The sequence below is a fragment of the Penicillium alfredii genome (genome assembly GCF_028826965.1).
Source record: "Penicillium alfredii strain IBT 34128 chromosome Unknown utg000009l_segment0_segment0, whole genome shotgun sequence".
Taxonomy (NCBI): Eukaryota; Fungi; Ascomycota; class Eurotiomycetes; order Eurotiales; family Aspergillaceae; genus Penicillium; species Penicillium alfredii.
This window is the reverse complement of record NW_026622706.1, coordinates 3,567,084-3,590,107: the sequence shown is the minus strand read 5'-3', so window position 1 is coordinate 3,590,107 and position 23,024 is coordinate 3,567,084. Positions and strand designations below refer to the sequence as shown.

Below are 23,024 nucleotides of genomic sequence, written 5' to 3'. Positions count from 1 at the left end.
CAAGTCCACCCTCATCGACCGCGATGACGGAACTCGAGTCGGATGACCGCTCTGTTGAGTTGTCATCCATCGTTGCCATCTATCCGGAAATTCAGATCGATCCCTCCTCTCCATTCAAGGCCTCACTAGATCTGCCAGTCGCCCCGTCATCGCCAGCCCACATTTGCTTTCAGCAGCTCGACACCGGATTCTCTCCCGCGCTGACACCCCCGACCTCTGTGGATGGATCGAAGGCGGATCTGGCTCATCCCGCTATCAGAGATACCCACATCATCTCTCACTTGCCTCCGCTCAGTCTCAATATCGAGTTGCCCGACGGATACCCCTCTGAGAACCCTCCAATCGTTCACCTCGGCACCTGCCCGCCGTGGCTTCAATCCTCGGTTCTGACGAAACTATCAGATGACTGCCAGCGACTATGGGAGGAATGTGGAAAGGACTTGGTGGTGTATACCTACATCGATCATCTTCAGCAGCTCGCTGAAACAGCCTTTGGGATTCAAGACGGACCGGACGGGGAAGTGTGTCTGTCGCGGGACTTGAAAGTCGCAATGTTGGACTTCAACAACAAGGCCGAACGGGAGAAGTTTGAACAAGAGACCTTTGAATGTGGAGTGTGCCTGGAACCGAAGAAAGGCGTCAACTGCTATCGACTCCTCCGATGCTCGCACGTCTTTTGCATTCCTTGCCTGCAAGATTTCTACAATAGTTGCATCACTGAAGGAGATGTCGACAGCGTGAAGTGCATGGCGCCGGATTGCACGACCAACCAAGGCCCCACGGCTGTGCTGACCAGCGAAAGCCCGGTACCGAAGCGTAAGAAGCGTGATCGGACCTTGGGACCCAGTGAGCTTCTCCAGATCCCACTGGCTGCAGAGACCGTGCAACGATACATATTTCTCAAGCGCAAGAAGAAGATCGAGGCGGACAAAACTACGGTTTATTGCCCGCGACAATGGTGCCAGGGAGCTGCGAGATCTAAACGCCATCCCAAGCCAGCGGATCCGATGGCGGACGACCTGGACGCCTCCGATGAAGAAGACGGGTTTGTTTTTGATCCTCTTGGAGACGAAGCCCAGCTGCCCCCGGTTGCGGAGCGGGTGGCCATCTGCGAGGACTGTGACTATGCCTTTTGCTGCGTGTGTAAGAAGGGTTGGCACGGCGAATTGGTGCGCTGTTTCCCACGCCGCCAGGCTGAACAGACCGAGGAAGAGAAAGCAACCGAGGAGTACTTGCGGATGTACACGTCTCCATGCCCAACATGCAATGTGCCCTGCCAGAAACGAATGGGCTGCAACCATATGCGGTGCTTCCAGTGCGATACCCACTTCTGCTATCTGTGCTCGAGTTGGCTGTCGACGGAAAACCCGTACCGCCACTTCAATGAGCGGAGCAGCAAGTGTTACAACCGTCTATGGGATATGGAGGGTGGCGACGGACTCAATCCGGATGGCGCCGAAGAGCTTCACCGCATCCCCGAGGCCCTTTTAGTCTTTGACGATGACCCCCCAGACGCCGACAGCGGAAGTGAGGATGGCGATGACCGCCCTGTCTGGGACTTTGACGAAAGTGACGACGATCACGAGCGACGACACCCACCCCCTCCGGCTCCCATCCCACCACAGGCCCCTGGTCCCCCACGCGGGGCCGGCCTACTTGATCAGCGCCAGAACCCAATTGTACTTGATGCCGCCGCTCGTGCGGCCGCCGAGCGTCAGGCTCAAGCGCGCGCCATAGCCGAGGTGCGCAACCGCCTGGATGCCGGACGTCCTGCGCAGGGAGCCGATGCCCCTCGAGGCGCTCAAGTAGACCGCGAGCGAGACCGGCGAATTGGGCTGCAGCGATTTTTGGCTCTTGTGCGAAACGACCGTGAAGATGAATGGGACAGTGATGAATTGGACGACTTTTGACGAAAACCCCAATTAGAGGACGATTCCTTCTGGGATGCAACATATAAAAAAGCTTTTGGGTGGAGGCTGATGATCAACGATTTTCTTTGCTTTATGATTATCTCTGATTTCTTGCCACTTTGGGATTTTTTGAGATTCTTTTATTGGTCTTTCGGTTCTCGCTGGGTATGAGGTTTTGAACAGCGGCTTATTTGCATGGCACAAGCGGGCTTTTCTCATACTTTGAAATTTCATTGTATATCTACCTGTTTCTTTGGTGAAGAGGACTGGGTAGAAATTGACTCGATATGTTTATGACAACTCCATTGTTACACACTGGCAGACATTCAAGTTGGATACAGATAGAAATTATTGTAACTGCAAGAGCTTATCGTACGTTTTCTAATGTTTTAGAATGGCCTTTTTTGGTTTGTCTTTTTACTACTCTTGATATAACCGTAGAGAACCCCTAATTCTATGAGGTGCCGCTAAAGAGATTGTCTCGTTATTATAGTTATTCAAGTAGATTTGAATTAATTTTTCTCATCAACCCAAGAATCCTCTCGCGGTTTGCGAGACCACTAGAAATATACCAATACTCATTGACAATTATGCTTATCAAGTCAATACCAAGGGTTTGCCAATCCAGATGTTCTCTTTTTGCTTGCTGGATGATTGCCAATTTCTGACTCCGGTCGATGGCCTCCCGAGTATCTGGCAGCACAAGCGGGTTCAGGTAAAGATCTTGCGGGTACACCCTAAAAGATAGCGAGTTCGGGCATGTACCAAGTAAGACCCACCAGTCGGAGATATTCCACAAGCAGATATCGTCATCCCAGAGCCGTCGTGCTGCCTGGACCAATTCGGCGAGATAATTGGACTCGATTCGTGAGATGCCTCCGTCGACAACCCGGTCGAACAGTGCCCAGCAGTGGGCGTGGACCTGGTATGCAATGCGTCGAACTGCTTCCCAGTTCGGATCCGCTTCTCCGTACTCAATATCGGTGAGGACCAAAAAACGTGTCCCGTTGGCTTTTGGGATGCAATCGACCGCTCAGATGGGCTAGGTGGGGATCGCGTGGAATATAGTGTGCGATGGGTTGTTTGGCGAAGGTGGTAATGCCGGTGAGATGATGGGCTGAGTTGGGTTTGACGACAACTGCTCTTTGGGTTAACTGCAAGCCTGGTGGTTAAAAACATCCCTCGGAAGTGTATATATGTTGTGGACTTACTTGCTCGACAAAACGCTGACCATAGTCGGGGTCGCTGATAGAAATAGGCTGTTTCTACCTCCTGAGATGGAACCATCACGTAGTCCTGCTGGGTATCTCGATAGTGTTGCCACTGATCCTCGTCGTAGACTGCTGTTTCAGGGTCCCCTTTGCCGATTTCTACGAGTTGTTCAACGGTGGGGACTGCAACCGCACAGAGTAAACAGATGGGTTCGGGGCCATCTTTCGGGTCACTCTTCCAACTCTCTTCCGGCTCCGAGATCTCTGTGTCCATGGGATCCATTTTCGTGTTTGGTTCTTGGCGTTGAATCTAAGGAGATATAGAGAAGTATGAGAGAGACGGAGCTATTCTTTTGCTTGAGAGGGAATCTTATAGATAGCCCTAGAGGAGATACGAAAATGATGTAATCATGAACCTTTGATTGTCGCTATAGCCATCAGGAGAACTACTACCTCACGCGTGGAGACAAATTAAGTATGGATCGAGGACATACTACATGGACCTGTACAGGGCTGCTACAATAGTATGCACTGTTCGAACAAAACTCATCACATGTATTCGTAGTTACAGCCTCTGAGAAATCGTACAATCGTTTGAATCGAGATGGGTCGTGGAAACATAGCAGCCTCACATGTAAAACCAGACATGCTCCGATCAACTCCTCCACTCGTGCCAGAACTCGTAACTCATCACAGTACAGTCGCAGTAGTGAAGTAAGAGCCGATAGTGGCGGGACGGGTGCCAGCCATGCCAGGGCTCATGAGGCCGGTAGATACGCGATGCCTCGGCATGTGTTTCAGGGATGGTGAATTTGGGACCATTTTCAGAAGGATGCTCGCTCTTCTTCTCCTCACCTTCAGAAGAGGCGGCGGGAGCGGAAGAAGCGGTAGGGTTGGCAGAAGATAAGTGTGGAGGGGGCGTAGACGGGGGCGGGGACGGGGACGAGGAGTTTGAGTCTTCGTGCTCGTGCTCATCCGGGTTCAGGATGCAGTATTTGAATTTCAGCCAGTCATTCGGGTCGACCCCGTAAGGGATGGAGGGGACGTCGGGCGGGATCTCAAAGCCAGGCATAGGGCTGGCTGCCATACCAATGAGAGGGACCATAGGACGCTGCCCTTTGGATTCCTGAGTTTTGAATGGCACGAGCCAGTCCACCCGGAACGCATACCCAATCCTCTCCTGCCAAGTGAGGGTTATTATGCCAACGCGACCTCGCTGGGAGGCGGCAATGACAAGTCCGAGCTCGGGAATGTACTTGACCATGTTGATACGGTCACATTCAGAGTTGACGGGGAAAGAGAAGGCGGGGAATTGGCTGAGAGTAAACTTGTGAAGGATGTGGTAATTGCAGTCAATTGGGTAAGGCGTGAGAGTGATGTGATGTTGAGAGAAGTGCATGATAGGAAAGCAACTGGGCCGGAGCGCTGAAAAGGTTCAATTTAGTACTCACACCAATGGTCTCTCTCCAATTTCTAGGTGACTCGAAGGGGGGGGTTGGGTGTTCTTACCATGCTGAGGCAAACTTATGTACTCCAAAGTAGGTACTGGTTCCTCGAATTCGGTCTCATTATGAACCGCCTCCGAAAACAGACTTGGACTCATCCATGAGGGCACTGTCAAGTGCTCATTGTCTTCTTCAAACAGGCTGGAGATAGGCTGATTCACAAATTCCACTCGAATAGAGCTGGATTCATCATTCTCTGGCTCAGCCCTGATCTCAGAGCTAGGTAGGTCGACCTCAACGCGACTATGCTCGATGTCTTCATTTACCGACACCTGATCAAGAGGTCGCGAAGGCGAGTGTTCATTCTGTGAACTAGAGGCAGAGCCTGGTCTGACTCCAGAGTCAATGAAGCAGTCGGATGATAGGAGATCATCGGGAAGAAGATCAACGGGCGCAACTCCGGGTGTGGGTCGAGGGCGGGAAGTCAGATTAAGGGTTTGAGACGTATCCGGGACGCTCCCGATACCCATTGAGATATCCCATATCAAATGGGGGGAAACTGTTTCGTAGGTCCAGGGAGTTGGCAGACAGGCGCAAGCATCTATTACCTCTTGATGTCGTTGGAAAGTGCGTGGGTCCAGAGGAAGGACGAACCAGCTTGTCTCTGGGCCTTCGACTTCTGGATGAGCGGGATAAAACTGGTGAACCGGCCATAGGTCATCCCAGACTCTCCACATGAACACTTTGTTTTCGATGTCGGTGCTAACCATCCACAGACCGTTGGCATCCAGATCAAAGTCAGCGAAGGATACACTGGGAATGTTTGTAAAATGGCCATGGTAGACAAGACGCAGGTTGCGAGACCGGTGGCGGTAGGGCATGAGCTTCTTTAGCTCCCGCATTGTGGTCCGAGACTCTATCAACACCCAGCCCTGCCCTGAATCATCAGACTTCAGTTTTTTGAAGAAGTCATCGTCGTTGGTGTCCTCGGATTGAGGATCCACTAGGGCAAAGGCAAAAACGGTGATCTCCCCCGCGTTGGAGCCGACGGCGATCAGGCGGGCAAATTTATGGGTGGCAAGTCCCCAAGCACTCCTCCCAACATTCTCAGCAAGAAAGGGTGTTACTTCAGCTCCATCAAATGGCCGTTTTTGTCCATTCTCTGCGGATTGGGTCACCGCTGAGAAGATGGCCTCGACGTGGTATGCGCAGACATTGCCCGAGTCAGTGGCTAGCACCAAGACCTCATCCCGGCCTAAATCTCCGACGTGGATATTGTTGATACCGTGAGGTCTCAAAGGATCAATGTAGCCACGTCTATCGGGATCCCTCATCGTCGGATGGATGATCATCTCAGGCTGAGAGCCCAGCAACTGAAACGGTCCCTTTGGTTTCCAGACATAGATATCATATCCATGAGCCACAAATAACAGGTTTCGGCGCTGGGACAGAGCAGTCTTTCGGCAAGGTTAGCCAAGGAACAGCTCCAAAAGTCTCTAGGATGGCTCACCAAATTGCATCTCCACGCGGCCACCGGAGGACGGGCAATGTCTCTACGTCTTCAACATCAATCAGTTTCATTCACTGCAGCTCTAATGAATCTCTTGACACCTACGGATGAAACTATTCCGGTCAGTTTGTAGCTCACGCGTGATGTTTGTAGAAGCGAAGGGAACATACTCGTTTCATGCCTTCTTCGATACCAAGTGGCTCAATCCGAGGCCTTCCTGGCTGGTCAAGCCGTGGCCTGGGCAAGTCATCGCTACCCCAGGGCTCCTCCATTTGCTCCAGCTACGGTAGGTCGTGTGCAATGATAAAGCGCAGATGGGAAGAACTCCTCGAATCTGGGCAGTGGGACGATGAGAAAGATGATGCTGGTGTTGTCATTTCCAGGGAGTAGAAAGACAGAAGTGGATTAAAGCAGCAGTCAAGAAATGGACAGAACATAATCAAACGACAGGCACCATCGTCGTGAAGACACCGCGGGGACGTAAAGCGGACAAATGATGAAACACTGCACTCACCGCTCGGCCTCACCGCCTTCCCGATATTGAGGAGACCCCAATAGCGTCAGATTGCAAGTTGCTTCTGCATTTCACCATGGATCTGGTTGCTGGTGTGCGAAAAGAAGGCAGCCGGTAAGTTTTTTTGTTAATATGCTTTGCTTGAGAACCCCCAGGATTCATATTGACTTGGATCTTCTAGCGGAGGCCGCAATGAATTCAAATGGTCCGATGTCAAGGACTCGGCCCATCGCGAGAATTACCTGGGCCATTCGCTGATGGCCCCAGTTGGGCGGTGGCAGCAGGGTCGTGATCTGCAGTGGTATGCCAAGGGCGATGATGACGATGAAGAAGAACAAGCTCGAAAAGAGCGCGAGGAGCTCCAGCGCGTCAAAGATGCCGAGGAAGAGGCCATGGCTGTCGCTCTGGGTCTGCCACTACCCCCAAAATCCGACTCAAATGCCAATATGGTTCCTCTGGGAATTAAGGGGAGGGGAGCGGCGGATGAGGAGCCATCCGATGCTAAGGAGCTAGAGGCACATCCGCGCCCAAGGCACAGCCACAGACATGGTCGCAGTCGCAGCCCGAGGCGCGACAGGAGGGACCGCAGTGAAGACAGGGGTCATGATCGAGAGCGCCGACACCGTAGACATGAGGGCCGCGATCGTCACCATCGCAGTCGTCGGCACAGGTCACGCTCGAGCGGTAGAGACCGCCGCCGCCGATCCCCCTCCCGCTCCCGCTCCCGAGACCGATACCGCAGAAAAGACGATGAACACCAGAGACGCCGACGAGTCGATCGCAGCAGCTACTCTCCGGGTGAGCGGCGACACCATCCCGAACGTGAAAGGGGCCGAGGCGATCACGACCGTCGACATTAATATCTACACCAGGATCTATCGATTGAACACCAAGAGAAAGGGGATGGTTTAATGAACAGGACCAATCAATGATTGCATCCGCATGCTAGGAGTCATTTTCCTATCTAATTCTATGCCACGGTAATCCTACTTATTGCGACGCACTCGCCTACAGCTCGTCGTGCGCTGTCTTCGCAGCAGGCAGATCCGGCATGGACATCATGTTCACCACCATACTGGTCCAGCCGGTAAAGTGCTGCGTCCGCTGGCCATTGCCGGTCTCGGGGTTGTATTGCTCCCACGCGAACCCGGTCTTCTTCCACTCCCGGAAGACATTCTCGACCAAGTTCTTCCGCAGCTGAGAGTACATCTCCCGGGCCTGCTCCTGGTGAGAACCAGAAACCGTCGCAGTGTCCTGAGAAGATAATGTCAGAAACAAGAGAGATTTCAAATAGTTCGAGGGCAATGGCATCACTTACATAAAGGCTCTTCAACACCAGGTAGTTGATGTTCATCCAAATAGGGCTTCTCCAGTAGTTCTCATCGGTGCCATAGAACTTGTCTTTTTTGCTCAAGCTTCGGATGCCGTAGTCACTCCACAGCTCTTCGGGGTCGCCGATCAAGTCCAAAATGGGTTTAATTCGAGGGCTGTCGGGGGGCAGCATGCCAGTGATGAAAGGGAAGATAGAGATATAACCCTTGTGGCACACATGGACGTCTTCTTCAAAGGCGTCGATGGTCGCGTCGCAGTAAGTTTGCTCCTTGTCATCCCAGTGCAAGTCGTCAATGTTGCGCGTGATGGCGTTTTCATAGTAAGCAAACTCCTCGACGTCATCTTTCTCACCCAGAGTCTCGGCAATGCGACGAAGCGTGCGGGTCATCATGCCCATCCAGCTAATCAGATCCACGTGCAGCTCACCCGGGTGAGGTGGCTGGGCTCGGGGGTAGTCGTCGATGCCAGAAGTGAGGATATGCTGCACCGAGCGGCCGCGCCAGCGGTAGGCCTCCTTGGTCGAGAATGCCTCTCGGTCATACGACTTGATGTCTCCGCGTTGGGTGTTTCTGTACCAGAAGTAGTGCCTCTTTAGCAGAGGGTAGAACGACCGGAGGTAAGCTTCGGACAGTTCTGGGTGTCGGACAGTGGCAGAACGCAGGCTCTCGATCATATCGTCATTGTCTAGCGATTTGGACGGGACGCTCTTGTTGCTCTTCACCTTGTCCATAAACTTCTCAAGTGCCATGAACAGGGTAGGCGGGTTGGCATAGTGGGGATACTGAATGGTAAACTCAGGCGGCACTTTGCTGCGAGCTTCGACACCCAAGATCTGCTCGCGGGCAATCCAGCCATCCTCATCCATCAAATGGAACCAGCTCTTGATGATTTCCAGTCTGAGAGCACATCAGCATTCGTCTGTCAGAGAGCTTCGCAAGAGGACGTACGCAAGGTCAGTGTCATATTCGATCACAGGCATCAGGTGGAAACCCTCATCCCAAAGGAAGCCTCGGGGGAAGAATGGCCGGGAAGGAACGCAAGTGAAAAGATCTTTGGCATCCCCAAGGACAGGCTCGACAGCCGCCCTGGCCTCGGCGGTCTCTTCCCAGAACCCTTCACTCTCTTCTTCATACGCTGGAGAGGCCGAGCGATCCACGACATCGTCTCCGTGGAAGAACCCAATACCACCAATTAGGTTAGAAAGCATCGCTTTGGAAAACTTGGAATACTTCTCCGAGTTGAACGGCGCCTGCGGGGGGAGAACTCGATCGAACGTCTCAGAGAACAACAGCGAGTTCGATTCAACTTCCTTGGTGAGAATCTCCGCTGAATACTTTGTTAGCTCTCTATGATCGTTGGTCAACCTGGAGGGAAAGCCAGCTTACACGTCAATGGCTCCGAGGCAGATCCAGAGGAGAACAGAACATCGAACTAAAAACGATCAGCCAGTATTCACTTTGGGACACAAATTTTGAAGTGCTCGTACCTCGAATGGGCCTTGGAAGGTCTTCTGGACGAGGTGAACATTGCCCTCGCCAGGTTCATCCTTGATGGTGAACAACTGCGCCGGGGGCGGCGGGTTCTCTTGCCCATATTCTTTGATATATCTCTCGACCTCACTCTTCATCTGGCTAAATAAGATCCCTATGAACCGTCAGTACTCGTGGTCAAAAATACGCATGCACAGTTAACGAGGACGTACCCTTGGCCTGCCACAGATGTTCTTGCGGCAAGGTCAGGCTTTGCACAAAAGTGCGGTCCAATTGCTTCTCAAAGTAGGCGGGGTGGTAAGACTCGGGGTGCTGGTTACTTTCGGGGCCAGCAGTGACATCGATAGAGAAATCACCCAGCTCGGAAGAGTAACCCTGGAGCTTCACGTCACCTTTAAAGCCCGAAACTTTATCGCTGTCGGTCTTAACACCCAGGTTGCCCAGCCCTTCCAAAGCAGTGTAGAAGATCATCGTGACTGGTTGATCTGCCTTTCCATCATCCCGGGGCACGCCCTTCACTCGGAAGCCCCAGCTACCGCCATGCTGGCCACCAGGGACCTTGATGAAGTCAATGGTCAGGTCCAGGGTATTGCCGGCGTCGTGGATGGTCTGCCGTCCACCCTTGCGGATATCATACTCATCCCAGCCATATCCAGCCATGCCTTCATTTTGCTCGCAAGTATGTCTAAAGTCTGTGTTGAGAAACAGTTCGAGTTAGCCACGGGTGACAGCAGTCAGGACAACACTAGGGAGCATACTATCTTGCGCATTAGCGAAGTAGTCCACCTTCGCCCACATCAATCCAGCCGAAAGACTTTTGGCGATCCGAGGGCGCACCCCGAAGTAGAGGTTGGGTTTGTAGGGACCCCATAGCAGCGACTGATTGTTGGCGCGCGCGGCCTCTTTAATCAAAACAGACACATCGCCGGGATCTTGGCTGGCAATGGTGCCAATTGCATAGAGGAGCGTCGTCAATAGAAAAGAAACGCCGAGATGATGCATATTTATGCCACTCGCATCACTCAATTGAGGCTTGGGAGGTTGTTCAGGCGTCGACGGGCGGAGCTGCTGTTCTCTCCGCAATTACGTGGCCCGAGCTCCCTACAGTGCAGGAAAGACGTCTGCCATTGTCTACCTATGTTCAATATTTTCACTGTTTTCCAATTCATGTATACACAATATCTTCTTGGGTTAATTGGATCAGAGAAACTCGCGGGGATCCAATGATCCGATATTCGCACTCTTGGCCTTGCCATCAAATACAAACTCGCTCATGAGCTTGCCTGTCCCCGGGCCGTTTTGGATTCCCCAGCAGGTGTGGCCGGCAGCAAGGTAGAGCCCTCGAACCTGAGTCAGACCAACTAACGGCCCTCCCGTGCCAACACAGTTGGGCAGGTAGCAAGCCTGGCGCGTGCGAACCTCGCCATCCCGCAATCCATCCGAGACGCTGCCCACCTGATCAATGATTTCCTGGCAGCGCTCTGGGTCCACCTCGACCTCTGCAGATGTGCTCGGCAGCGGAACGTCGCGGTCACCGTCACCACAGGCATACACAGTCTCGTCGGGGCGCGCGTAGATCTCCGGCGCCGCCACTGTGGGCCGCGACTTCTTCAAGGGGTTGAAGTTGGCGGGGATTTCGATGTTGGTAAACAAACAGTATGCGCTGATCGGTTTCGTGGGGCGGATCACAACGCTGTGAGCACGTGTCGCGGAAATTGGAGCCTCTGGAAGGACAGACTTAGTCCAAGGACCGGCTGCAACGACTACATCGGTGGCGGGGATCGTGCGCGATTCTCCCGACGCATTGTCAGTGTATGTGACCGATTCCACGGAATCGTCCGAGCGGGCGATATCCTTGACCTGTCCCAAAATGATATCCACGCCCTTCTCCTCTGCCAGTTTGGCCATCGACGTGGTAAAGAGGTAGGGGTGGACTTGAGCGGTTTCGCCTGGCCCGCTCATGGACTCGTAGGCCCGCAGAAGCTCTGGTTCAATCCAGTCCAGGTCCTGGGGAATCCGCGCAGACTTGAGCTTGGACATGGCAGCCGTGCTACGTTTTTGCAGGGACTCCGAGCTCCCACTCTCCGTTTTCTTCTCGGTGAGCGCGCGGCCTCTCACCACCAACTGTCCACAATTCACTTCCCGGTACCCCCACCGGTTTTTGCCATCGTGTTCTTTGGCGAGTTTCGTGTGTAGGTCGTAACTAAGATCCACGATGTTGCTCGGGTATGCCCATTGCGCAAGAAGTCCACCGGCTTTTCCTGATGCGCCGCCTGCAATCTGAGAAGCCTCAAGAAGGGTAATTTTGTGGCAGGCAGGGTCATAAGATGGATGTCGAGTAAGATAGTATGCAGAGCAGCATCCAATGATACCACCGCCTATGTGGGAATGTCTTGGTCAGTGTGTTCCAAGGATAAGAGCGCGGGGTACCAGAAAGCGCAAGCAGATCTATCTCACCGATAACGACAATCTCGCGACGGTCTCCTGTGGCCGACATCTTGGCTTTTGGTGCAATTCTGGAAGATAGAGCTCGTAGCGACACCACCTTGGGGGAAGTTGCAGGAAATCAAGTGAATGTTGGTGACCTCCCCAGAGACCTACGTCACTGCGGTTGGGATATGCCCAGTCATGTGCCGCGCCGTTCATCCAGTCCCAAACCAGGATTTTACAACTACTTGGATTTTGTAATATCTGAGGATCAATACATGTTGTAGTAATGGACATTTCGAATTAATATGCCAAGATCGCCCACTGGAAAGATCAGTATTCAGAGCGTCAAAGCCAAGGAAACCATGCTCCGCGAATGCAAATGGTGCTGGAAATAAGAATGACAATCGAACAGAGCTCCTTGGAGTAAGATACACAAGAACATATGGTGGGAGAGAAGCAATCATCGCGAGGGACTGAGCGGCCGGTTGAATCCGCCTATGCGGTTCATGTACTGTCGGTATTCGATCTTCTTCTCCTTCCGCACTCCATAGATATCGTTTCCAGGAATCTTGGTGTTTTTGGTGCTCCGGAACCGTGTGAAACCCATGCTCTTTCGCATGAGAGCCTCCATCTCGTCTTCGTCCGCATCTTCATTGAAGTCCACATCCATTTCCTCCTTGTAGCGACCGGGGCCTGAAGCTACGCCATTCGCATGTCGTCCATCCTCCCTCGACCGTGGATCTCTGCGGTCGCCACGACGGTCGCTTTTGTATCCCCGAGGAGGTGGTGACCTTGAGCGAGACTTGGCGCCATTTCGAACCGGAGACCGCGAGCGTTCGCGGAATCTATCGCCCTTGGGTGCGTAGCCTATGGCACATCCTGTTAGCAAGACGATATTGTCACTAAATTAAGACTTTGCTTACCTCTCCTCTCATAGGCACGTTCGCGACTCACACTCCTCTTCCGATCCCTAGCCCCGCGCCCATCTCGGTCTCGGTCTCTGCGATCTCGAGACCAGCTCCTTTCTCGCTTTCTGTCTTTTCGGTCTCGTGAGCGGGAGCGATACCGGCGATCTTCCCGAGTGCCATCGCGTCGGTCATCTCGAGGGGGCGGGGAATGGCGATGGACGCGGTCCGATTCTGGGTCTGGGGAACGAGTTCGTGTATCATTCATGTCCCACATTGTCGAGCTATCAACCCGTCGGGCACGCTTTGCAGGAGGCTCCGCCATCGTTGGCTACTCGAGGCGCAGGCGTTGCCCTGTGCGGTCTAGTCGTGTGGTGTAGGTGGTTGGACAAGAGCGAATGGGCTTGTTCAGAAATTCGAAGGTTGAAAGATTAAACGAGTTCAAATATTCATGCAGAAAAGGAGCAGCGTCTGGATAATCAAGTTGTCGCAATTGACGGTTCTGCCAGCGCCGCTCGGGGGACGAAGAGAAGTTTATTCCGGGAGTCGGGATGGACCTGTTGCGCAGTCTCTGACATGGCGCGCTCCCCGAAGGGCGTTTGCTGCTAGAAACCGACCAAATTGAAATTGGTTTAATTGGAAGCAATTCGAGTCTTTTTAATCCTAGTACCTTGGTGTTGTCTCTAAGTGTCACCCGCATAAATAAGTCTAAATTTTTGGAAAAACTATCAACGACAATATATATATGGGGTTAACTTAGTATTAGCATGTCAAATTTATTTATTTAGTTTAGTTTATTATTTTTTTTTGCTATTATATGCTGGACAGATTGAAGCTACTGCTTAATTTTGAGAAGATACCATCTGACTTTCTTTTTCTTTTCTTTTTTGTGCGGCCCCGTATATACTGTAGGCCCATGGGACCATACAGAAATACAGCGCTTGCAGACCTCGTTATTCCTTAGGGCTGGATAAAGAATTAAAACTATTGAGCTGGCAATGGATATTAGCCATAATACGAAATTACCACCTTCCCTTTTATCCATTTTACTTTCTGCAAAAGGGCAGTTCGATGGAAGGTTGTGCTCAATCTCAGAGAGACGCGGTCAACTAGATAAGTAACAATAACCAAGCAACTTGACATCAAGTTAGTCTTATTTAGGAAGTGGACAGTAGGTAAAAATTATCATCAACAAAGAGCTGATGGATGCTACCTAGTCATTTATGGACAGAGGTAGCCTACTGTATGCAGATCGTAGATGTCTTTGTTCCGTAGGCTAAAATTTAATAATCTAATAGTAAATTTTAGGAAATCTGATTTATTACTATGGTCTGAGCATTAAAAGGGTGAAGATTGCTGCCCATCAACCGAGGACGCCGAGTTGCGCACGATAAACACCAATGAGCGGATTTGGGATGGAAACGGCGATCAACAGCCGGAAATACTCCTGTTGCATATTCCTATCTAACACCACTGGCTGTTTTACATCAAAGAAAGTAGCACGCAAAGACCCAACTGAAGAAATTCTCCATGCAGCGAGCGTCCACCGAGAGAAATGCAGCGGCCCGGCCCGTCGAGCCTCAACCTTAAATTCCACCGCGAAATTTTTGCGCGGAACCCCACCTCAGCCAGTTCTCTTCCTGCGCGCTTCCTCAGCTTGCGTTGAACACGACTTGATCCGATATCAGGATATAAAAAAAAGGGCCAGTTCCATCATGGCCCCCGTTACTCTTTCCCACCGGCGGACGCATAATCTGCTCTTGATCTCGAAACTGCTGAGCCTGCGGGACTCGGCGTCGCCCCTCACGCTCCTCTTGGACTCGCTAGAGCAACCGGCAACACCTCTGATTCAAGAATATCTTAGACGTGCGAAAGTAAGTCGATCCGAAGAAATTGGTTGAACAGGAATCAGACAAAGTCGTTCATGGCATTGCGAAGATTGCTCGAAAATGCTAATTCACCTCGAAAGCTCTCCAAAGCCCACGTCACTCTTATTGCCTTTGAAACCCTGAAGCAACCCGAGGGGGTAGATGCCTTTGTATCGGCTCGTCGGAAGAGCGCGGGTGATATCTTCAAGGAGGTGGGCGCGGCTTACCAACCTGCCGCAGCCACCAACCCGTCACGAAGTAGGTTCCAACTGATCTCTATATTCGATGTCATGAGCCTATTTATTAATGATTGTTGCAGGGCACCTCATTATAATTGATTCCATCAACCCACTATTGAACTCCAAAAGAGCCGATCCGGGGTTCCATCTCCCCTCATTTCTCAGCTCGTTCCTAGCTCCGACGTCTCCATCAGCACCGAAGGCTGGCGCATCGCTCGTGGTAACATACCACCAAGATGTACCGGAAACTCCTCCGCAAAATCCTTACTCCCCAGCACCACTCTCTGTCCTAACATATCTCGCCACAAGCATCATCACTCTGCATTCCTTCGCCCATATCCTGGCTCAAAAGGCCGCCCGTGACCGCAGCCTGGCTGCCCCGGTCTTTGGGTTGGATGAAGAGCAGGATGGGGTTCTTCTTGGCCGATCAGATAAATTGGTTGGCACCAGGACAGCAGAGGGGATTGTACTTGAGCTGGAACACCGGCGGAAGAGTGGGCGCGGCGTCCTGGAATGGTATCTGCTTCCGCCTGAATCGCGATATTCGCCCCAGCAAGTGAAAGAGGTTGTGACTCTCCTTGACGATAACCCGCTGTACAATCCTCCCACGGAGCCGGATCGTGATGCGGGCGACGAAGAGCCCGCAATCGACGTTTGAATTGGGACTCACAGAGAGGCAGAGGCGCGAGAGAGAAGGTGTTGTTCTGCCATACTTTGATGCGCAGCAGGGAGACGGTCCAGGCGAAGGAGGGCGGATTCTATATGACATGGGCGAGGAGGATGATTTTGACGAAGAAGAGGATGAGATCTAGCTGAACTTGAGTGTCTTATCTCCTGGATTCTACGAAGTCTGTCTTCTTCAAATGCAGCTGTGCATACATTTCTGCATTGAGAGTCTAAGTGGATTGTGTCCCGCACCCACCAGGAGGTATTAACTATGCATACATTCATACAAGCATCGAGGGTCGCAATTCAGAAGAACCGCCAAAATAACAGGACAAGAATAACAAACCCAACGCCGGCGAAGGGTCCATACTGTGACGTGGTCAGCCTATCAAGTCGAGTGGGCACTTAGCAACATAACCTCCACTTACCTGCTTCACCAGCAATTCCCAGTTGATACGCACTGCTGCCTTCTTGTACTTCTTACTGTCTTCTCGCAAGCGTCCAGAGAGTTCACCCATCTTCTCCAAGCTGTCCCCACGGTACAAGAGGTCCTCGATGTTCTTCGTCATCACCTTGGTGACATCGCGCAGTTCATCGTTCAGCTTATCGAGGTTCTGAGATGCCCGGCTGTCCTGGTACAATTTCTTGGTGCGCTGAATGAAGGTGTCAAACTCAACGAAAGCATATGGACGGAGACCGGGAGCCAGGTATTGCGAAGGGGTGTAGGTGGTCGTAAATTCGGAGGCCAGATCCGCAAGATATGTAAAGGCAAGTTTGCGGGGGTAGGACTGGTCGCAGATACAAAGGAAGCAGATATCATCTTTGATCAGGTAGCTATGGAGTTGTTAGCAACTCCATTCAATCAATCGGGGGTCTATGCCTGCTTACTGGAGGTTGTGTTGGCCTGATTCAATGCTCGCCTGGGGCGCAGAGTTGCGATTCAACCGCCGGAAAATCATCTTAGCCTGAGACTTGATCTCAGACAGCTCTGACTCTGCCTGTAGAAACTGTGAGTCCTTCATCCCCTCCATGATGCCAGTTAACTTACCTGCTCATCATCGACCGAGGCAGCCAGCATAAGGCCTGTTTGTCGCTTCGCATCAGCCACGGTCCCCTCTAAACCTCTCTGAGATACTCTTACCATCGAGCCTTGCAATCTGCGTGGACTTGACCATTGTGAAGCTTTCTTTACCTGTGACGTGCCAGGGGAACTGGCTTGTTTGGTCAATCAGCCAGAATGGCCCGCCGCAAGGCGGTGGCGAACGGCAGTACTTCGCGCCGCTCGGGGTGAGCTACCTTCTTCCCACTTTGGACTGTGCTTTCACTGATCGCTATAATAATGACATAGGTGGGTTATTTCACGTTCTGCTAATGCAGCAGAACAACTGGGTCCTGCCATGTCACCCACCAAATCCCGGCCAGGAACTCCCCGAGAGAGACAGACTCCCAGAAAGGCCGCAGCCAGAGGTCCGTGGAGCGAGGAACGGCTCTTGACTAGTGCTAAGTCACGTCTCATTGATCTGGATCTGACGGTATGTATTTGACTGTTTATTTGTATTTCTTTCATGAGGAAGCTCAGGCTGATCATCCTGATTGGGAGTATTTTAGAAACTACTGGCCAAACCCGAGGCATGGAACTTGCTTAACGAAGACGAGAAACAAGAGATCCTTGCATTACTCCCTGACAATACCCATCCAAACCCAGAACCCTCACCAGAAAATCCTGATGCAGGGATACCACCCCTTCCTGAGCATTTCCTCCGATACTCCAACAACTGGCGTGACAGTATTCGGCAGTTCCAAATCGACCTCCAGAATGGCCGCTATGACCCTGAATGGTTGCGCCGGGCTGAGGAGGCGGGGAGACAGCGGGAGGAAGGCGACTTTGATAACTTCAAAGAACGGGAGTTTGAGGAGTTCTGGGGACAAAAGCAGAAGATGGACCATAGCTTGCTTGCTGGAGAAAGCTCGCGCGTGAAGTTGGTGACTCTCATCGAGGCAGGCGTTATATTGCCCGGGGATGTCTGGAAGTTTACCCATGTGTTCGGCAGACCACCCAACAGGATAGTGGTCGAAAAGGAAGCCAGAGTACGGCATGCTCTGATTTACTCATAGTCCCTCGAATGCTAATTCTTACAGATCAGCGAAATTCACGGCAAGAATATGACTTTCGTGATTCCCGAGGGTCAACGTGTTTTTCTTTCCAGTCTTCCAACTCAGGGTCAAGATTCCAAGGCCCCAGAGCAACAAAAGGAGACGAAAGAGGACCCCGATGTAGGGACCGACCCAGCCCCTACAGATGCGGATGAGGAACAAAAACCTGCCGGTCAGCCAAACCACCAGGTCCTGATGGTCAGTCCGAACGAGGACTCGGTTTCAAATGGCGAGGGATTCAAGCGCACGACTCCGCCGCCTGAACCACAGCCTCCGGCGAAACGGCGACGAGGCCTGCCTCCCTCGAACAAAAACAAGCCGAAACAGGCCCCTCCGGACACGAACGATAAAAACGAAGTGAACAGTGTCACCCCACAGCCCAGCCCAGTGAGAATCGCGGTAGAAATCAACAGCCATCGTTCTCCCGCGGTTGAATCCTCCGTCCCAACAGAAGCATCTGCCGATAACACTGCTGAAAATGCGGACGGCGCTGAAAACACTGCTCAGGCCGTGGCACCACCACCGGCCAACACTGAAGAGACCGAACATACTGAAACAAATACCCCTCCATCTCCTCCAGAACCACCGACTGACTCAGCTCCCACACCTTCACCGTTCCTCGCTGCCACACCAGGTGAACTTGTAGTTCCAAACATCTCAAGCCCTCAAGCACTCGTCAACAAGATTTTGCAGATCGACGGCCGCATGCCGAATGGCCGCAACCCCAATTCCTGGAAGGAAATTCGCTGCTACAGGAAGAATCAGGATATGGGCAGCCTTTGGGATGTGAGACAAGCTTGGTTCTTCAAGCAGAAATAGATGCTGTTTTGCTCTTGACCTGGACACGAAACTTCTTCTCTTGTTCCTTTTCTCTCTCTTTCTTTTTCTGCCTTCAGCACAGTTTCTGGTGTAATGTATCTAACGAATGAGAATACCACCTGGGCCTGAGCATAAAATGTCGACAAATACACAGTACAAGACCTACGGCCACTCTTCGCGCGGCCTCTGTCATGGTCCTACCCCGGTATGGGCTGAGTGAAGACGCAGAGCTCAATCGACGTATATACGTTGTAATCAGTGAGCAACTAGTGAGGCTGACTCCGAGTGGGCTGATAAAAGCGGTGCATGGTACGTAGAGTGACCTATGGACCAACGGATCTATCTGATCATGACATGATTCAGCTGGATCAAACTGTTATTCACCTCCCGCTGCAGGAGGAGTTGGGTCCGAGTCGGCCGCAACATCTACAGCGAAGCTAGCCTGGATGAAGTCCTCCAGCTCCTCGCTAACTGTCTTGAGCTTTTCTTTGACACTCGCAACACCCTCTTGTCCTACGATGTGGCGGGACGGTGGATTCTCATGCCCGCCGATCGATGTAATGGCGTACACGGTCTCCGCAACCAGGACCTCGAGATGCGCGGAGCTCAACGGCGGGTGCATGGAGACAATCTCTGGGACGGAAAACGGACCCGACTCAACAGAACTGACACGGGCGTTATCCTGCTGGTCGTTGGATTGACTAGATCCAATGGAGTCACGCGATGTCCCGCTGGGGGAGGCATCAGGGAGTCGCGGGACAAGGTGATTCAATATCCCGCGGAAGAGAGGTGCGCTGTTGCCAGCGGGTGAATAGGCCGGGAAGATCGGTGGCACGCTGGTGACGAGATTGGTTAGGATGCCGATCTCGATGCTGCATTGAAAGATGGTGAGCTTGACATTGAACGGCGCGATTTCGTAAGCCAGGCTCTAGTGAATTGAATTAGCTCGCTGCCAATGCGAATGATTGAATCGGACATGGAAAGCTACTCACATCGCAGAATCCTTCAAGAGCCCAGCCTGCTGCGCAGTACATGCCGAGTCCTGGTGTGCCAATATGCGCCGCTGGATATTGTCAATGGTAACTCCACAATCGCTAGATACTAGGAAACATACTGATTCCTGAGATGATCATGATATGCCCTGATCGTTCCCTTCTCATATGGGGTAGAGCAGCCTTGATGATGTTGAGCGGACCAAAATAATTGATTTCAAATTGATCGCGGACGAGATTCAAGGTTTGCTGCGAAGCCGCCAGCTCTTCGACAGATCCGATGAGGGCTAGTATAGGGTCAATGACTGCGCCAACTCAAGAGACGTATGTTTCCTATAACTGTACCTTGACTCGTGCAGCACAGGAGGATATCGATTCTTCCGAATGTTGCGACGGCCTCTGCGACGATTGCTTGGCATTCTCCCATCATCCTGCATCGCAGGAAGCTATCAGCCTCTAGCAAATAAATGGCATCACGTATTGAATTCCATGATGCTGGTTAAACAGCCCCGAGAATAGCTGCAGAAGGATGCGCGTACCGAATGTCCAAGGGGATCGTCTTCATGCGCTGCTCCCATCCCTCGCGGTTTTGCTCGACCTCGGCGAGAAATGCATCAAACCCAGTGCGGCGACGCTCGTCGCGATCCAAAACTGAGTATGCTAGCCCGAGCAGCACATAATCCCCGTGCGCAAGGACCTGTCGTGCGACCGAGATGCCGATGGGTGAATCCCCCGCCGTGATTAGCCATACCCGAGGCTCGTTATGCGACGGGAATTGCGCGCGGGCGTCGGGGAAGGGCTGATTGTCCATGGGGTCAACGCCGACATTTAAGCGATGCCCATTGCGCGATTAGAAGCGACCACTGGAGTGAATTGACAGGAAGACTGCGGCGCATTGCGGAGTTGGAGGGGGAACGCTTAGAATGCCAAGGCCGGCCCGGACCTTGGAAGTTGCCTTAGTCCACTGTGCTAATCACCTGCCCGCGCGGGTCTCTTCTTCCCTTTTCTTTTTTTCTTCTTCTTTCATCTCTCATCAGCGCATCATGCCAGAACAAAGGCAACGCAGAGCGGAGCCAGAGGCCAGCGTACGTGTGTTGAGTTGGAGATGGATGTCTCTCGGTTGACTGACAATCACCTAGTCTGGCTTCAAGGGCGCCCTCCAGGGCCTCGGAATCTTTTTGTTGATGCAGTTTGTTATGGGCCAATTCTTTGGCAACAAGCAAAATGCAGACTCCAACTCAGGCTCGGGCAACATGCCGGCCTTTGCGGACCGTCCCAACCCCAGCGAAGTCACCAACCCCAGCGCAATCCCGGATCTGATTTCCCCCATCTGGCCGTCCGACAGTCCCCTCGATATCAGTATCTATGTGTCACCCTCGATAGTGGTTCCATCCTTTAAGTCGTCGGCGAGCGCACTGGTACTGCAAGAGAAGAACTTCACTCTCGGCAACTACAGCGACACTCGGGAAATTGACACAACCATCAAGGTCCCGAAAGAGGTGCAGCAGAACGGAACTCTCTGGGCGCACTTCTTCGTAGCGCAAACTGGAGCTCAGCTCGATCCTACAGCCAAGGACTACAGCTCCGCCAAAGCCCTGCACTTCCTGCGCCCTCTGAACCAGTACCTCCCCAAGAAGAAGGCGAAGAAGCTCAAGAACCTCTTGGCCAACTCAGAGGAAACGGAAGAAAACGAGGAGGAGGATAACACACCAGACGTGCAGACTGTGTCGTACTACCACCCCAACTTCACGGTGTCCCTGATCCCCGACTCGGGATCCCAGAGATTCCCGCAGATGCATCCGGCGACGCGCCAGTATGTGCAACTGGAACGAACCGACGCCCGAGATATCACAGGAAAGAATGGATGGTACTATCCAATTGTCTTCCTCAACACATTCTGGCAGTTGAAGACCCACATGACCGAATTGAACTCCACCGTTGAGACGCTGCCGCTGCGCATCACTCTGAACAACATGGCGAACTGGAAGTTCAGCATCGTCACCAGTATCGATGAAGGTTCGAAACAGAGCGCTCGCCAGGCTGCGTATGGTGGATCTGCCCCTGGTGGCGGTGATGGGACCGAGTGGGAAATGGTCAAGGAAATCTTGCTGGATACGAACATCTACCTCCTGGGCACTACGGGTGTGGTCACCATCTTGCACATGTTGTTTGAAACCCTGGCTTTCAAGAACGACATTGTAAGTTATTTATTTTGATCTTCGACCTGATCTCTAGTGGGGCATTGCTAACATGAATCTCTCCAGTCGCACTGGCGGAAGAAGAAAGACGTCGTTGGTACATCTGTTCGGACAATCCTTGCGAATGTCTTCATGCAGGCTGTTATCTTCCTCTATCTCATGGACAACAGCGAAAATACTTCCTGGATGATTCTGGCCAGCCAAGGGTTCGGGATCTTGCTGGAGTTCTGGAAGATCACCAAGACCGTCGATGTTCGCCTGCGTCCCCCGCCGGCTAACTCTTGGTTTTCATTCTTGCCCTACGTGATTGTCTTCGAAGACAAGCACAAGCTCACAGAGACGGAGCAGAAGACAAAGGAGTACGATGAGATTGCCTTCCGCTATCTGTACATCCTCGCTGTGCCTCTCCTGCTTGCCTATGCCGCGTACAGCCTGATTTACAACACTCACAAGTCGTGGTACTCGTACATCATCGAAACGCTCGTGGGCAGTGTATACGCCTATGGGTTCCTCATGATGGTTCCGAGCCTCTACATTAACTACCGATTGAAGGTCAGTCATTCCATCCATCCGATCATTGTCGTAAATAACGTGCTGACCCACTGCCTATTCAGTCCGTTGCCCACATGCCTGGCAAAGCTTTGACTTACAAGTTCTTGAACACTTTCATCGACGATCTGTTTGCCTTCACGGTCAAGATGCCGTGGCTGCACCGGCTGGCTACTTTCCGTGACGACATTATATTCTTCGTCTGGCTTTACCAGGGCTGGAAGTACAAGGTGGACTACAAGCGCGTCAACGAGTTCGGCCAGGGCGGCGATAGTGATGACGAAGATGAGCCTGTTCCTGCCGCTGATGCTGCGAGACAGCAGGAGATCGCGGTTCAGACCTCCGTCAAGGCCAACAACAAGTCGACCACCCGGAAGAGGAAGTAAAAGTCTAGATATGCCTTAGGTGATGGGATGGGTGTGTATTGCCTGGAAAGTGGATTCATTGACATCCATGAACCCAGCTTGGATTATTTTACCTAGTATTGGAGGTACCATTGGCAAGCACTGATCTCATGGCCTGATTTTACTATTTTCGATGTTGCAAGAAAGACGTTTGCACCGGATTCATGAAGCCAGTAGATGGTCGACCCGTAGATATTTTGCACACTCAGAAAGACTCCTTTATATTCCTCCCAATTCTACTGTAAGCAAATACTCTCCATAAATTATGTCCAAGGTTGGCTCCTAAATAACCAAGCGTCGACGGGGTTGTTGTTAGTTGCCCAATTGGGTTTAAGCCGACCTCGTCATTCCGCGCCCACGTTCTGTTTTCTATGCAACGATCGACTTT

General features: G+C 52.1%; 12 protein-coding genes across 12 annotated transcripts; 5 read left to right on the top strand and 7 right to left on the bottom strand.

The window, feature by feature from the left end:
* Window positions 1-23: 23 nt before the first annotated feature.
* Window positions 24-1,910, top strand: NUU61_007271 (RBR-type E3 ubiquitin transferase; the record flags this gene model as incomplete). Its single annotated transcript, XM_056657796.1, has 1 exon — window positions 24-1,910. The coding sequence occupies one exon, from the start codon at window positions 24-26 to the stop codon at window positions 1,908-1,910; it is 1,887 nt and encodes a 628-aa protein (XP_056510596.1).
* A 493-nt stretch (window positions 1,911-2,403) lies between these two features.
* On the bottom strand, window positions 2,404-3,404 carry NUU61_007270 (uncharacterized protein; the record flags this gene model as incomplete). Its single annotated transcript, XM_056657795.1, has 2 exons — window positions 2,404-2,921; window positions 3,122-3,404. 2 exons carry the CDS (start codon window positions 3,402-3,404, stop codon window positions 2,404-2,406), a joined length of 801 nt encoding a protein of 266 aa, XP_056510595.1.
* Window positions 3,405-3,776: 372 nt separating this feature from the next.
* Window positions 3,777-6,348, bottom strand: NUU61_007269 (uncharacterized protein; the record flags this gene model as incomplete). Its single annotated transcript, XM_056657794.1, has 5 exons — window positions 3,777-4,546; window positions 4,631-6,023; window positions 6,077-6,119; window positions 6,182-6,189; window positions 6,247-6,348. 5 exons carry the CDS (start codon window positions 6,346-6,348, stop codon window positions 3,777-3,779), a joined length of 2,316 nt encoding a protein of 771 aa, XP_056510594.1.
* Window positions 6,349-6,666: 318 nt separating this feature from the next.
* Window positions 6,667-7,502, top strand: NUU61_007268 (MMtag domain-containing protein; the record flags this gene model as incomplete). The annotated part of the gene is made up of 3 exons (XM_056657793.1): window positions 6,667-6,704; window positions 6,772-7,139; window positions 7,180-7,502. 3 exons carry the CDS (start codon window positions 6,667-6,669, stop codon window positions 7,500-7,502), a joined length of 729 nt encoding a protein of 242 aa, XP_056510593.1.
* Window positions 7,503-7,598: 96 nt separating this feature from the next.
* cwh41 (mannosyl-oligosaccharide glucosidase) lies at window positions 7,599-10,414 on the bottom strand (the record flags this gene model as incomplete). Its single annotated transcript, XM_056657792.1, has 7 exons — window positions 7,599-7,844; window positions 7,909-8,818; window positions 8,870-9,248; window positions 9,308-9,353; window positions 9,409-9,566; window positions 9,625-10,104; window positions 10,171-10,414. 7 exons carry the CDS (start codon window positions 10,412-10,414, stop codon window positions 7,599-7,601), a joined length of 2,463 nt encoding a protein of 820 aa, XP_056510592.1.
* A 198-nt stretch (window positions 10,415-10,612) lies between these two features.
* NUU61_007266 (NAD(P)/FAD-dependent oxidoreductase) lies at window positions 10,613-11,909 on the bottom strand (the record flags this gene model as incomplete). Its single annotated transcript, XM_056657791.1, has 2 exons — window positions 10,613-11,790; window positions 11,870-11,909. 2 exons carry the CDS (start codon window positions 11,907-11,909, stop codon window positions 10,613-10,615), a joined length of 1,218 nt encoding a protein of 405 aa, XP_056510591.1.
* Window positions 11,910-12,302: 393 nt separating this feature from the next.
* NUU61_007265 (SNUT3/LISCH7 family protein) lies at window positions 12,303-13,072 on the bottom strand (the record flags this gene model as incomplete). The annotated part of the gene is made up of 2 exons (XM_056657790.1): window positions 12,303-12,709; window positions 12,766-13,072. 2 exons carry the CDS (start codon window positions 13,070-13,072, stop codon window positions 12,303-12,305), a joined length of 714 nt encoding a protein of 237 aa, XP_056510590.1.
* Window positions 13,073-14,462: 1,390 nt separating this feature from the next.
* On the top strand, window positions 14,463-15,666 carry NUU61_007264 (Elongator subunit IKI1; the record flags this gene model as incomplete). Its single annotated transcript, XM_056657789.1, has 4 exons — window positions 14,463-14,621; window positions 14,717-14,873; window positions 14,935-15,506; window positions 15,580-15,666. 4 exons carry the CDS (start codon window positions 14,463-14,465, stop codon window positions 15,664-15,666), a joined length of 975 nt encoding a protein of 324 aa, XP_056510589.1.
* A 160-nt stretch (window positions 15,667-15,826) lies between these two features.
* Window positions 15,827-16,695, bottom strand: NUU61_007263 (SNAP receptor SEC22; the record flags this gene model as incomplete). Its single annotated transcript, XM_056657788.1, has 5 exons — window positions 15,827-15,889; window positions 15,949-16,354; window positions 16,409-16,518; window positions 16,569-16,603; window positions 16,662-16,695. 5 exons carry the CDS (start codon window positions 16,693-16,695, stop codon window positions 15,827-15,829), a joined length of 648 nt encoding a protein of 215 aa, XP_056510588.1.
* Window positions 16,696-16,757: 62 nt separating this feature from the next.
* NUU61_007262 (uncharacterized protein) lies at window positions 16,758-18,493 on the top strand (the record flags this gene model as incomplete). Its single annotated transcript, XM_056657787.1, has 4 exons — window positions 16,758-16,807; window positions 16,869-17,052; window positions 17,129-17,608; window positions 17,660-18,493. 4 exons carry the CDS (start codon window positions 16,758-16,760, stop codon window positions 18,491-18,493), a joined length of 1,548 nt encoding a protein of 515 aa, XP_056510587.1.
* A 376-nt stretch (window positions 18,494-18,869) lies between these two features.
* Window positions 18,870-20,296, bottom strand: NUU61_007261 (short chain dehydrogenase/reductase family protein; the record flags this gene model as incomplete). The annotated part of the gene is made up of 5 exons (XM_056657786.1): window positions 18,870-19,421; window positions 19,486-19,556; window positions 19,608-19,772; window positions 19,831-19,916; window positions 20,025-20,296. The coding sequence occupies 5 exons, from the start codon at window positions 20,294-20,296 to the stop codon at window positions 18,870-18,872; spliced, it is 1,146 nt and encodes a 381-aa protein (XP_056510586.1).
* Window positions 20,297-20,528: 232 nt separating this feature from the next.
* On the top strand, window positions 20,529-22,618 carry NUU61_007260 (CLPTM1 family protein; the record flags this gene model as incomplete). Its single annotated transcript, XM_056657785.1, has 4 exons — window positions 20,529-20,570; window positions 20,625-21,683; window positions 21,750-22,235; window positions 22,298-22,618. 4 exons carry the CDS (start codon window positions 20,529-20,531, stop codon window positions 22,616-22,618), a joined length of 1,908 nt encoding a protein of 635 aa, XP_056510585.1.
* Window positions 22,619-23,024: the final 406 nt, after the last annotated feature.